A 14445-nucleotide genomic window follows, 5' to 3' on the forward strand; every position below is an offset into this window, starting at 1 on the left:
CCTCCCAACCCCTGCCCGCCGCTCCTCTAGGTCCCGGCCCCTCCTCCGGGGCCCTCCTCCTCCCTCGCCCCTCCCGCGCCAGGGTGGGAGCGGCGGCAGCTGGAAGAGAAGGGATGAGGTCATCCTCTCCCTCGGAGTCAGCTGGTGGAGGAGAGGAAGCGGGAGGAGGGAGCGCGCGCGAGGGGAGGAGAGGAATGTGCAGGTTCGAGGAGCGCCGCGGCGGCCGCTGCTGCTCCTGCTGCTGGCGGCGGCGGCGGCTCGGGCGGCAGCCGCGAAGCCGGGACGGCGAGGAGCGCGGGCGGCGGGCAGGGGCGCGCGCGGGGCGCCGCGAGCAGCTTGGCTCCGCGCAGGCAGCCAGGCGGCGCTCCTGCCGGCCCCAGGCGCGCCGCTAGCCCGGCCCAGCGCCCAGCCCGGCGGGCGGCGGGCGGCGGCGGGCGGCGGGCGAGCCAGCGCAGGAGCAGGAGGAGGGGGAGCCGCGCCGCCTGGGAGGGAAGCCGGGGCGAGGCGAGGAGGTGGCGGGAGGAGGAGACAGCGGGGAAAGGTGTCAGATAAAGGAGGGCTCTCCTCCGGTGTGGAGGCATCATGGCCGCTAAATCAGACGGGAGGCTGAAAATGAAGAAGAGCAGCGACGTGGCGTTCACCCCGCTGCAGAACTCGGACCACTCGGGCTCGGTGCAGGGATTGGCTCCGGGCTTGCCGTCGGGGTCGGGAGCCGAGGACGAGGAGGCGGCCGGAGGCGGCTGCTGCCCGGACGGCGGCGGCTGCTCGCGCTGCTGCTGCTGCTGCGCCGGGAGCGGCAGCTCCGGGGGCTCGGGCGGCTCCGGCGGCGTCGCCGGCCCGGGCAGCGGCGGGGCGGGCTCGGCGGCGCTGTGCCTGCGCCTGGGCAGGGAGCAGCGGCGCTACTCACTGTGGGACTGCCTCTGGATCCTGGCCGCCGTGGCCGTGTACTTCGCGGACGTGGGTACGGACGTCTGGCTCGCCGTGGACTACTACCTGCGCGGCCAGCGCTGGTGGTTCGGGCTCACGCTCTTCTTCGTGGTGCTCGGCTCGCTGTCGGTGCAAGTGTTCAGCTTCCGCTGGTTTGTGCACGATTTCAGCACCGAGGACAGCGCCACAGCCGCTGCTGCCTCCAGCTGTCCGCAACCTGGAGCCGATTGCAAGACGGTGGTCGGCGGTGGATCTGCAGCCGGAGAAGGCGAGGCTCGTCCTTCCACGCCGCAAAGGCAAGCATCCAACGCCAGCAAGAGCAACATCGCCGCGGCCAACAGCGGCAGCAACAGCAGCGGGGCTACCCGGGCCAGTGGCAAGCACAGGTCTGCGTCCTGCTCCTTCTGCATCTGGCTCCTGCAGTCACTCATCCACATCTTGCAGCTCGGGCAAATCTGGAGGTACTGTAATGGGTGGGGGAAGAGGGAGGCTTGCTGCTGCTACTACATCCCCACTGCTTTGCTTTTGCACGGAAATCTTTCAGGGTTGCTGTGGTAGTAACCCTAGCCACACTCTTCCAGTTTTGGGGGTTTCTTTTGAACTGGGGCTTGCATTTTTAAAATTTGCAATCTCAGTCTAGGGTGGGAGGGAAGTGAGAAGCAAGGGAAGGACAGCAAAGTGGTTTCGATCACCTCATCCCTTCTGTCTTCCCACTCTGCCTCACTGGCTTCTGGCTCTTCGCATGCCACAACCACCCCTCCCAATTTTTAGTGATATTGTTTCAGTGAGTAGGAGAGGATTCCTGTCACATGTTCTAAAATTCCTTTATTTTTATGTTGAATTTGAGGTGTGTGTTGCCATTTGGATGGTTTCTTTTGTTCCCTGGTGAAAAAAAATTGCTAATTTTAGTGAAATGGGAGTTGCTGCTGCTCAAAAGTACCCACATATTAATGATCACTGCTGAGGAAGTGCTTTGCTCAAAGTAAAGATCCTAATAAGCAAAAGACTTGTCATATATATATATATATAATATATATAATAATATATATATATATATTATATATATATATATCTCCGAGCATGAGTCAGTAAACTTTATGGGGCCCAGATTTACTTTTAGAGTGCCCTTTCTGATTATCTTACAATATCTCCATATGTAATTTCTCATATAACTACGAGCCTTTGGAAAAGGGGTGGGGCACCATGTTAACTTTAGTTGTACTTGGCATCTTCATTGGCTACTTTGTTACTTGTCATCTGGTCTACCAAGTGTTTTTACACAGGGATCACCTCAGTTATAAACTGGAATACAAGGCTAAACTTGGGCAGAGGGAAACAACCACTTGAACAGTCATTGCATGGACTTAGGAGCAGAATGAAATAGTATGCTCAGGAATACATTCTTTTGACTTTTATATATTACTAGCAGATTTCGAAGCAATATTTTACATCTATAAAAATTACTTGTATGGAATCTATAGATTCAAATATCTCAGAGCTTTTTTCGGTTTTAAAATAACTTAGTAAATAGGTGGTATAAGTGAAATGAGGACAATTCCTAGAAAGTACACCAATATGGAACTGCACTCTGTGGTACTAGTGCTCTTTTTCAATTTTACTTGTGGCTATTTTTGTGATAAAAGATATGAGTTGTTGACTATGCCGAAGTATCCCCTGTGGAAACAACTCGGAGGATTTGTGGAATAGAACCACAAACTTCTTTTCATTTATGACGAGCAACCATGTTTTCACCTGAGAAGAGCAAGTGTGGTAATTTCACAACATTTCCTGGGACCAGTGCTTTGTAATGCTGACTGAACATTGCCATAGATGGTGACCTTTCAGATTGTGAAACATTTTTTTTTTCCAAGCAGATACTTTCTGGAAAAGTGATATTTGATATGCAGTCAGACAAATTGATGTTGGAAACCTTCATACATATTTTGGACTCAAAGTAACTTTTCGAAATTCTAGTTAAATATGATAGCTGTATTTCCCATGGATGACTGTTCGGAAGACATATAGCTTGATGCTGTTCAAGTATGATGAAGGACTTAAGTGCTTAATTTAATTATTGAAATTACTGAGTGGCTAGGATGCATCTGATTAGCATTTCTAATCTGATAATATGGTAAATTAAGCTTCACATCGCATTTGTTAACTTTTTCAAACTTTATCAAGATTTGGAAATCACTTAATTTTAAGCACCTTTCAAGTTTCTAGACTTATGTAAATAATGCAAATACTTCTCTATCCTATTAACTGAAAAACTGTGACTTTTTAACAGATTGATACTTTATGAAAAATCTGATATTAAATTCTGTGAACTGAGGAAATCCTTTTAATTATAGTTGTGTTTACTATACCTTCTAAACCAAACATCTCCCCAGTTGAAAAATGATGCTTAATTTTCTCAGGGAATAGTATACAGAAAGTGAGAAATAATTAGGAAAAGATATGAGCCTAAAAACATATCAGAGAGACCATAGCCACTGGGCCAACTTATCATACAGAAAAGTTATTGCAAAGGTAGGGAGTGGGGGTGGAGAGAGAAGGGATAGAAGGGTAAGGTTTGAATGCAGAAAGAAAACCACAGGCTGTCAGACAAATGCATTGACTGACCCCAGCACTTGGAGAAACTGTGGTCACACATTTCTATAGTATTTTCCTTAGAGACTTTGAAGTTAATACTGATAATGTGTGATCGTCTAGGAGGAATATTATAGTTGGAAGTATTATCAGATATAATATTCTGGAAATATTTGTCAACATTTTCAGAATCATGTGTTTAGTAGATAAGTTTTAATTATCATCTGATCTAACTATTCTCAGATTCTGGTTAAGATATTTGGAGGATGCCAGAGTAATCTGGTGAAAGCATGATCTAAGACTAGCCAGCATCATTTTCTATTTATGAAGTATACTTTTCAAAAAAAACAAAACTTTAGCCTAATGTAGGACATTGGAAAGGGATAAGAAAGCTTATGGAACTTGACACTCAGATGCACTCTAATATGTTTCTATTTCTCTGAGTGTTGAATATTCATATGGAACTTTGGGGGAGTAGATGCATCTTTGATAATAAGCCGATGAAGTGCAACTCATCTCAGATTATTCTATTAGACTCACTATGATTCCTTAAATTAGAAGCATTCCTCTGCCTCTTCTAGCTTTTCTTTTCAATACATTATACACAAATATTTTAGAAACACCAGAGTACTGAGTGGTTCAAAGCACAGAGGTCATTATTCATGTTTTAACATGCTACTTTCTGGGATCAATAAAATAGATTTTAGCTAGGTTGGTAACTGCTTCTTGTGTTTCCATGAAATTCTAATTATTTTAGGGAAGGACCAGATTCTAAAAGCTTTCTGTAGATACAGTCTTTTGAAATAACATCAAAGCGTTTGCTTGTTTAGAAATAGCCATTGAAACATTGTGGATAAGATTTGCATGTATTTACACATAGGTCACAATGCAACTGCTAAAAGCAATGATACATATTCATTTTAATTAAAGTTTACTAATGGCAAATTAATGGCAGCTTTTAAAGTCGCAGGAGGTGATGCTGGGAAAGAGCTATTTGAAATAATAAAGTGAGTTTTTGCTACCATGTGAAAAAAGCAATTATGACTTTAAAGAAACTGTGCCTGTGAATGAATGTGAAAGTACTTTCCTTTCTTATTTTTCTCATATGATTCCAGAAATTACCAAGAGTATAGTTCAGCCAGTGGCAATCACAAATTCCCTAAGAGAACAGTTTTTAGTCCTCATGCTTTTGATCAATTGCATCCAAATGTCTTTTTCCTTCAGAAATTATGAAGTTTACTCTTAAAACTCTACCTGAATTTCTCCTATGTATGTATGTACATAGTTAATTGTTTTCTGGAAAATATGCACTTTGTAAATAATAAGTCAGTGGATGGTAGAGTGGGGAGCATTTTCACTATTCTTACTCTTTTGGGTTTTTGGGTTTTGTTTTTGAGTCTCCGTCATGAGAGTCATCTGGGAAAAATGTGAGGAAAATACAGTTTTTTTCTGCTCTTGTCATGTTTGCTATTCCAGAAGACACTGATTGTGTCCCATGTTCAAATAAGTTGGGAAAATGGTGGGTTAGACAAAGTTAAACAGATCTCTCTACAGCAGGACTTCTCAGAGCCTTTTATAACCTAAGGTACAGTTGTCAGTAAGCTTTTAAAGGCACATCTATTAAATATTTTTATAATGATGCATGCAAAGCACCCTGATAAACACACCATTCTTAAAACTGGCCAAACAAAAATAATAATTTTATTGGCACTTTAAAAATACACAATTTTTTTTTCTACTTTTTATGTCATCTACATTTTAAAACAACTTAAAAGGAAATTATTGGTATCTGTATATGTGAGAAAACTGTCTCAGAGAGGTTAAGTAACTGGTTTAACCTCTTGATAGGGTCACCCAACTATTATGTAGTAAAGTTAGGATTAAAAACAGGGCCCATTTTACCATACAGTCTATGCTTTTTCTGGCTGAATTAGCTACCTCCAGATGCCAACTTGGATAATAATGACAACAATGTATAAAAATAACAATTTGCCTTCACTGCGGATGGCAAAGTGGGAAAGGGAGCTACAGTTTAGATGGATTAGGGGATCTTTCCACTGACACACCTGTAGGTAAACAGTAAAACAGAGACTTGAGCTCAGCTCTTTGAACTCTCAGTTCATTGCCTTACTTACTACACCATTAGGACATACTGAGATTGTTTCATTAAATCCTAGCTAAGGAACATGATCTCGTAGTAGTTTTAATGATTCCATGGCATAATGTATGTGAATATGTGAAAAGTTATTTGCAAATGATAAAGAGGTTCTAGAGAAAAGGAATGGGTAGAAAAACTAGGGAGGATATAGGTTACACCTCTGACTATTGAAAAAGGTGGTTTCTGATTTTGAGTTAGTCCTGAATTCTGATATGGATTAGGCAAGATTGGTGCCATTTGCTGAGTTTATCAAATGGTTATTTTCTGCATATACGTGTTCCCTCTCTATACATATATATTAATCAGTCATTTAACATACACTGAGCACCTGCTATGTGCAAGGCACTGTGCTGGTTACTAACTATTCCAAGGTGAATAAAATATATATATTTCAAGGAATCTACTCTCTAATGGGGAAGACAGAAAAGTCAATAGACCATCTCAATAGAAGAAGATAAGCACTATGATAGAAACAGGAAACGCAAACCGCCTTGATGGTTCAGGTAAGACTCTCTGGAAGAGGGGATATCTGAGCAAAGGTTTGAGGGATGAGAAAAATCTGCTTTCTGAGTAAAGTGGGACATTGGCCTTAGAGCCCTGGATACAATGTGTAAAGGCAGAGAGGCAAGGCTGGTTAAGTGCATGCTCTACATATGGAGTGAGGAGGGAGAGTAGCTAGAGATGAAGACGAAGAACTAGTTGGGCTAGATAATGAAAGGAATTTAGATTGTATTTTGAAGGCCTGAAGGAGTCATGAAGGATTATAGGGGGTGAGGATTGTTAACAAACGTGTTAAAACACTGTTTTATTCAAAGGAATGGCAGAAGGTTGAAAGTTTCAGAGGCTATGTCATTCATCTCTGACTCAGTTATGTCTCTATCATTCATGGAAATCCATTGGCTTCACAGTGGGGAGTCGGATGTCATTGGCACATATAAATAGACCCATCATGATGGGAGAGTCATTTTTCAGAAAAACAAGTTGGTTGAAAGTTTTAATTGTATTTATACTAAGTAAATTATTGGCAAAACTTTCTTTGGTGTTACTATTTGAAGAGTTATTTTCTTAGGATACAGTAGTTTTTACTTTATTGAAAGTTAGGTCTTCTGATCCATAGAAATATATTCCTTGTGTTTATTAGTCACCTTTAACTGTCCAGAGAGCTTCCATGTTCTATTTCTTATTTGATCCTTTGAGTGATCTTGCAGGTACCACTTCTATTTTGCAGATGTGGAAATGGAGAGAGAGAATTTTAATTGTTTTCCTCTTTGGGTCATATATTTCTGGAGAGGTTTTAAGCTAGAACTTAAGACTGATATGGGAGGGGTGAAAGCAACATGGAAAATGACTGATGGTACTGAGGATGATGAGGTAGAAGAGAAGCCTGAAAGCTTGAGAACTCCGTAGTAAGTACTGAACAGTTGTAACATGGAAGAGGCATTGGACTTTTGTGTAGGCCCCCTGGGACAAAATTGGTGGGACCTATAGGAAGAGATTTTGAATTGATGGAAGGAAGAATTTTTTTAGTAGTTGAAGATATCCGCAGATCAACTGGGCTTCCTTAGAAGGAGTGAGTTTCCCATCACTGGAGTGTCTAAGCATAGTCTGGAAAATTAGGTAGAGATGTGGTAGAGAGACTAACTCTCATACAGAGGATTGTACTAGAAGATCATCTTCCAGCTCTGAGATTTTGTAATAATCTCCATCATAACATGCTGCTCCAAACATAGTAGACTAACATTTGCTTTTTTGTGGATGAAAGAAGTAGAATGCATTTTTGTGCAACACTGCAATTGTGCCACTTTAGTATCTATTCATTGGTTTATAGACTTAGTATCTTCTTCCCTGGAGTATCACAAATCCATATGCCACCCCTGAGTGCTGGCTTTGGCATCAAGCTCTCTGAGTTAACTGACAGGTATAAATCCACACACAATCAGACAGCTCCTTGTGCATTTACCTGGGTTTCTACATGAATTGGAATAATTTATGTATAAATCTCTGTGGTGGGTATATCTATGTGATATCTTTGCAATAACTAGTGCAAAGGTAAATTTCTTCCATTCACTTGAACTGTGAAGTGTTTACTTCACAAGGGTAAATATTTTTATACTTATTACTCCCCAACAGACTACCTTAACGGAACAGTTGAATGTGTAGCATCTATGTACATGTATACTATCAGTGTTGAACAATGTCTACAAATCCTTGGAGCAATAGCTTTGAAAGTCCCTGCTCAATCTCTTACAAAATGTTTCTTCATGATTGAGTATCCAAGCACACAACTTGCTAGTAAATATGTTTTATATGTTACAGTTCGAATGATGTAGTTCACCAATGGATTTAAGTAACACCAATTACTGTCTAACAAATAATGCACTGATTCTCCTTTACATGGACTTACTGGCTAATCTGATTAATACGTTTCTTTGACTTATTTTAGAAATTTGTATGGAACACTTACTGGACCTCTGGAAGCAAGACTAGAGATTAGAGTTGGATTTATTTTTCTTATGCATTTTCACATAAAATGTTCAGTATGATACTGGTCATAAGTGAATGTTTTATCAGGTGTGATCTTGTAATGTGTAATTGTTGTTGGAATTTAGGGAAAATTATATTTAATAATGCTCTATAAGAAATATTCTCTTAAATGGCATTGCTTGATTCTGAACGCCATAACAAGTGACTTCATCCCAACAACATGATTGTGTCCTTGGTAAGTGACAGCATGGCTGATCAGGAAGAAAGACCATGGGCAAGTTCTCATGAAGTTAGTCTAGTGGTTGTGGAACTTAATGTAAAAGAATATATACTCAGTGAATATCTATGGATCTGTGAATAGAACTCAGGCACTATTCTTTCTTCTTGATGAAAGTGTAGCTAAACTTGCTACTTTGTAGCTTCTCTGAGATTCTAATGGTGTGGTGAATCAGAAAAGGTGCAATGTCTTCTGGGAGGGATAGGAAAAATCACCCCAGCTCTTTTTTTAGATTACTAGTGTTGGGAAAATAGGGGTACATTTTGTGAAGTGCTAGTCACCCTCTGAGAAAAATGCAGCTAGAAGCCCAGCTTTGTATTCCTGTTTTTGCTGATAGAATAGTCAGGGTGGAGAAGCTATCTGATAGATATTTTTCATTGAATTCTTACCTATACTTGAATGTCTGAGAATCTACTTATATATGGAAGGAGTATTGGCATTTTTTATGCTTTAGTCTACTCAAAACGCTTGCAGCCTCCACTGTTACTACCACCACCACCATCATCACTGTAATTCTTATCATCATAAAACATCGATTCCACATCTAGTATACGTATAGAACTGATACAGATTGCTGATTGTAGGAGAAACTGGAGAAGGATTAAAAGGAAAATGAATCAGTCCAGAAACCCCTGAGGTGGTCTGAGTGATACTGTTAGGTCTTTTTTAACCCTAAAATAGACAGAGAGGGTCATAGTTAGAGTGTCAGTTATAGAGCTTATTTAAAGAGGCATCTGTTCTTTTGGGAACTGGACTAAATGTGGGGTATCAGAAAAAATGATTTGGTCTCCCATAGCAGCAGATTCCAGGCAGGCTATCTGACTGCCCAGGGTCATGCGCCATTGTAGGTGTAGATGACACACACGGCCCAGCTCCTGGAGCCTCACAGACTAGGTCTTCTTTTGGTTTCCTCTTTCTGAGTCTTAATTTTCTCTCTGTATGATGTGATTGGTTAAAAATAATATCCTAGGTTCTTTCCAGGTTTAAAGTTCTGATTCTGCTCTTATTATACATTCTTTTCACTTGCGTAGTACCTAGGGTGTATGCACTAGAATATTTACAGGTGTTCTAAGGCCACTGTTGTAGGCTTTCTCTGTTTATGTAAGTCCAAGGGGATATACAAGGGACTTTCCAGGGTTGATAATATTAGTGTCTAAACTCCCAGGAACTGGCATGATTCGTACATAGAGAGTCTTAAATATATTCATATAATGCAATCAATCTTATGTTATTTCCAAATTTTAGCTATAATCAAATAAAACAATTTTCATTAAAAACACATATCTATGTATTCAAAATGATGTCAAAAGTCTTCCATGTCACTGATTCTAAGATATATACCATATAGACTGGAGAAGCCAAAATTGCCATCTAGATTTCATGTGGTAAGGTATGCACAGTTGGAGTGCTGTGGTTAAGAAATAAGAACAACGCTTCACAGGCTTGAAAGAACTATTCATTATTTCAATGAGAAAATGGTCGCCAGAGCTAGATTTGCTTTTAAATTAAAAGCTTGTCTTGGGTTACACTGCCACTGATTTAATATGCTGAAAATTGGATTTAAACTCTATACAAAGATACAACATCCAGGCCTATCCTTGTTAAAAATAGGGATATGGTGCACTCTGCTAGAAGAACAGAGCATTGCGTTAGCCTTCCCTGAGAATTCCCTGGGGATAGGAATTCGCTGGATTCTAGGTTCTTAGAAATCTGATGTGAAGCTGAACGATTTTTAACCCCATGCCAACATTTCAGATTTTAAAATTTTAAAAACCTTAAGCATCTGTTTTCAAATTATCTGAACAAAGTATGTCAAACTATTTTCTCATCTTTATGATTCATAAGTAGGCTGTTTGAATCAGTTCTACTTCTTTTGTTTAATTTATACACATGCCATATTTCCCTGTTGGGGAATCCTTTTATACAAACAGAGCAGTGGGTATTGTGTGGGGTGAGTAACGATGAGTCAAAGAGAGAGTCATGCACATATAGAAGTAGGATCTATAGTGAACACCACTTGAAAAAGACTTGAGATGACTGGTTTGACTTCCCCTCAAGTCCACTCTATTTAAGAAGAACAGAGTTGCCTTTCTGAATCACTAATCTGACAGATTTCATCCATGTGAAAGCAGTCTGACTCCCTTTTTCTGCAGTACAGATAATAGTCATGAATAAAGATCTCAGTCTGGGGCTGAATTCTTTACTTTTCAGGGTTTTTTTGTTTTGTTTTGTTTTGTTTTGTGGCAGAGAGTCAATAATCAAAGCAAAGGTAGCAATTGTAACAATAACAGCGACTAAATGATTCCCTATAACTTCTATCATTAGTTCATGGCATAGTCACTGTATCAGTATGACAGTAACAATGAGGAAATGATCCCTTAGTGAGGCAAGGAAAGGATTTGTAAAGGCTTTTTTGTTTTGATAGACTTTCAGCTCGTGAATTAACTTCCTGTTTTGCAAGAGTAAAATTAATAACAGTCCATTTTTAAAATATAGGCTAATTCCAGAAGACTGTCTCAAACAGTTTATACTACCTGAATTTGTCATTATAACACAAATTAAGAGGCATGTCTCCATAAAGTTTTATATTTCCAGGAAATCTACTACCCTTAAGAGTGGCAGTCACAAATATGTATCTTTGGGATTTTTTTCCTGATGGGGTGATGGCTAGGTTTGAAAACTTGAATTCTAGAGGGGTGTGGGTTTCTTTACCCCATCCTAAGGAAAGCACTGATATTAGTTGAGTTCTTACTTCTGAAAAGTCATAAACAGTTACAATTATTTAAGGATATAATATCTACCTACGTTGAAATAAGGCTGGAATCAAATGAGAAAGAGGGAGGAAGCCTGAAGGTTTTATCTAACAAGCATGTCCAAATACTCTAGAAAATATCATAGTGTTGCATTCTCTAATCTGCTAATAGGAGTGTAGCGTGCTGTCCATAAGGCATGCATCTGTTAGCTAGTGGAAGAAAAATTTAGCCCTGAGAGAAATGAACAAAAAGAAAGAATTGTATTCCACAATCAGAGAGCAGATTTTCAGTTCTTAGAAGGAGTAGGAAAATCGTACTGACCTCCATTTTGAGATACAGCACAGCTAAGCTTCAAGCGGGCCTTCACCAGCCAGATCAAGCTCCTGTTAGATGAATTTGTTCCGGGGCAAAGAAAGAAAAGCTTGAGTCGTGATAATGGTCAGGTTTATGAGGTCAACTTGATATATATTTATTTGATTTTTATAGATTAACTGGGTGCAGGTACAGTTGTGTTACATGGATGCATTGTGTAGTGGTGAAGTCTGGGCTTTTAGTGTACCTGTTACCCAAAGAGTGAACATTGTACCTAATAAATGGCATTTCATTCCTCATGCCCCTTCCACCCTCCCACCTTTCAGAGTCTTCAGTGTCTGTAATTCCACTCTGTATGTCTGTGTGTACCCATTGTTTAGCTCTCACTTATAAGTGAGAACATGTGTTCTTTGAGTTTCTGTTTAGGTCATTTCACTTAGGATAATGACCTCCAGTTCCATCCAGTTGCTGCAAAAGTCATGATTTTACTCTTTTTAATGGCTGTATAGTATTCCATGTTCTATGTACTACATTTTCTTTATCCGGTCTGCTATTGATGGGTATTTAGGTTGATTCTATACCTTTGCTATTGTGTATGGTGCTGCAGTGAACATACACACACATTTGTTTTTATGATAGAACGATTTGTATTCCTTTGGGTATATACCCAGAAATGGGATTGCTGGGTCAAATGGTAATTCTATTTTTAGCTCTTTGAGGGGTTGCCACACTGCTTTCCACAATGTTTGAACTAATTTAGACTCCTACCAGCAGTGTATGAAAGCATTCCCTTTTCTCTGCAACCTCGCGGGCATCTGTTATTTTTTGACTTTTTAATAATAGCCGTTCTAACTGGTGTAAGATGGTACTCATTGTGATTTTAATTTGCATTTCTCTGATGATTAGTGATGTTGAGCATTTTTTTCATATGTCTGTTGGCCGCTTATATATCTTCTTTTGAAAAATGTATTGAGAGCACCAGCGGGGTCAGCAGTTTGTGCGTGTTTGACTGAGAATTTTGTGTTATCAGAAGTGAACAGGAAGTCAGAGTCCAGAGGGTGAAGGCCAAAGCACATTATCACAGGTGGGGCCAAAGCACATCATCCCAAACCTGGGAATCCAAACAAAGGCCAGAAATAAGCTTACTAATTGAAGAGGTGGGTGAGACTCTGAAATCAAGGACATCAAGACAGTAAACCATGCCCATGCTTCAAAAGGTAAAACTGAGGAGAAATTTGTTGGATTTATATTCACAATAGACCTACTTCTGTTCCTACTGAGGGGAGGGCAGAGAGGTGGGACTACAGACAAGTTCTCACTCAGGCACGTCGACTGCCTGCAAGCTCATGAGCAACTTATCTGTTAAAGCACCACCTGGTCACTATGATCAGTTGCTGAGAATAGAATGACTAAAATAAGCAGCCAGTGATAGCCCCTTTATTCATGGACTCCACAAACATCTGCTTAGGATTATAGTAAGGAAAATACATTAAAATAATATGCTTTCAAAAAGTCTACTCATTAGGAAAGGAGCCTAGTCATGGGCATCGCCCGCAAATGTCTTTGTGACGATGTGCCAAGGACGGAGCTGTGGCCTTGTTACTGAAGGTGGACTCTGCAAACTCAAACTGTCAGCATCTCTTGGGAGCTTCTCAGACATGCAGAATCTCAGGCCCACCCTAGCTCTGCCAAATCGCCACCAGCGTTGTGGCAAGATGCCCAGGTGATTAGTATGCACATTAGAGTTTGAAAAGCATGGAGCAACTACTGCTGCTACAGGGGAGGGAAATTTAAGCTCAAATGGTCAGGAAAGGCTAAGCTGAGCTGGATGTTAATGGGAAATATGGTTGCTCCAGATATTTGTAACTGGCTTTCTCACCAAACACCTAGTATGAGCTGGGTTATATAGCAAGTGTAGTATAGCAAGGGTTGTTGCTTAGAAACTTAACAGAGATAGGTGCATTCATACACACACAAATGAATCATCTCCTTATAGACAATGCTTTAAGCAAAATGTGAAATGTTTTGATTGGCAAAAGAAGTGAAAGATTTAAATCTTTATTAAAAGTCCATTATTGGCTGGGTGCGGTGGCTCACGCCTGTAATCCCAGCACTTTGGGAGGCCACGGTGGGCGGATCATGAAGTCAAGAGATCGAGACCATCCTGGCCAACATGGTGAAACCCCGTCTCTACTAAAAATACAAGAATTAGTTGGGCGTAGTGGTACACACCTGTAGTTCCAGCTACTCTGGAGGCTAAGGCAAGAGAATCGCTTGAACCTGGAAGGCAGAACTTCCAGTGAGCTGAGATCGCGCCACTGCACTCCAGCCTGGTGACAGAGCTTCATCTCAAAAAAAAAAAAAAAGTCCATTATTTTATGGTTTTATGTTGCAGAACCAATCTCTAAGAAAATAATTAAGCACATTGACTGCCTGCCTCTCACAGTATTATGCAGTACTCATTTGGGCATTAGGACAGGAGTCATCAAAGTGGACAGGAGGTGGTGAGAGAGTGACCAGGCCTTCCCAACAGTGGTGGATGCTGAGGGAACCATTGGCTTCAGAGTAACCAGACACTGAGAATAGAGAGTGAAGAGCTCTCACCAAGACATGATAGTGGTTGTCTTTGCTCAGAGAAGTGGAGTGGGCTGGTTCTGGGCTTATTTTTATATTTTTCTGAAAAAGAAGTAGTGAGGGTAGACAAAGTTTGTGTATGCTGGCTGGATGGAAGGGATAGTGGAGAGTGAGGCTGGATTTCTGAACATTCCTCTGTCTTAGCTTTTAATCTCCTAGACTGAAGAGCCTCTGAATCTACATGGAGAAAGAACTGAGATAGGGACTGAGGAAAATTGAACTGGGACTCCCGGCGTGAAGGACCTTGCCACAGCCAGGAGTTAGCTGCATGTTTAGATAAAACAATACAGAAAGAGTTCTGGTGAACAACC

The 14445-nt window shown here is 40.9% G+C and overlaps 1 protein-coding gene across 1 annotated transcript in view; it reads left to right on the forward strand.

The window, feature by feature from the left end:
• The first annotated feature begins 556 nt into the window (after nucleotides 1-556).
• The window catches only part of XKR4 (XK related 4), a 404304-nt gene continuing 390415 nt past the window's right edge, over nucleotides 557-14445 (forward strand). Inside the window, exon 1 of the mRNA XM_025394911.1 lies at nucleotides 557-1388. Within this exon, the coding sequence (XP_025250696.1) occupies nucleotides 583-1388 (806 nt within the window). The 5' untranslated portion in view covers nucleotides 557-582. The remainder of the gene's footprint in view (nucleotides 1389-14445) is intronic.

This window comes from Theropithecus gelada, chromosome 8 (genome assembly GCF_003255815.1).
Source record: "Theropithecus gelada isolate Dixy chromosome 8, Tgel_1.0, whole genome shotgun sequence".
Taxonomy (NCBI): Eukaryota; Metazoa; Chordata; class Mammalia; order Primates; family Cercopithecidae; genus Theropithecus; species Theropithecus gelada.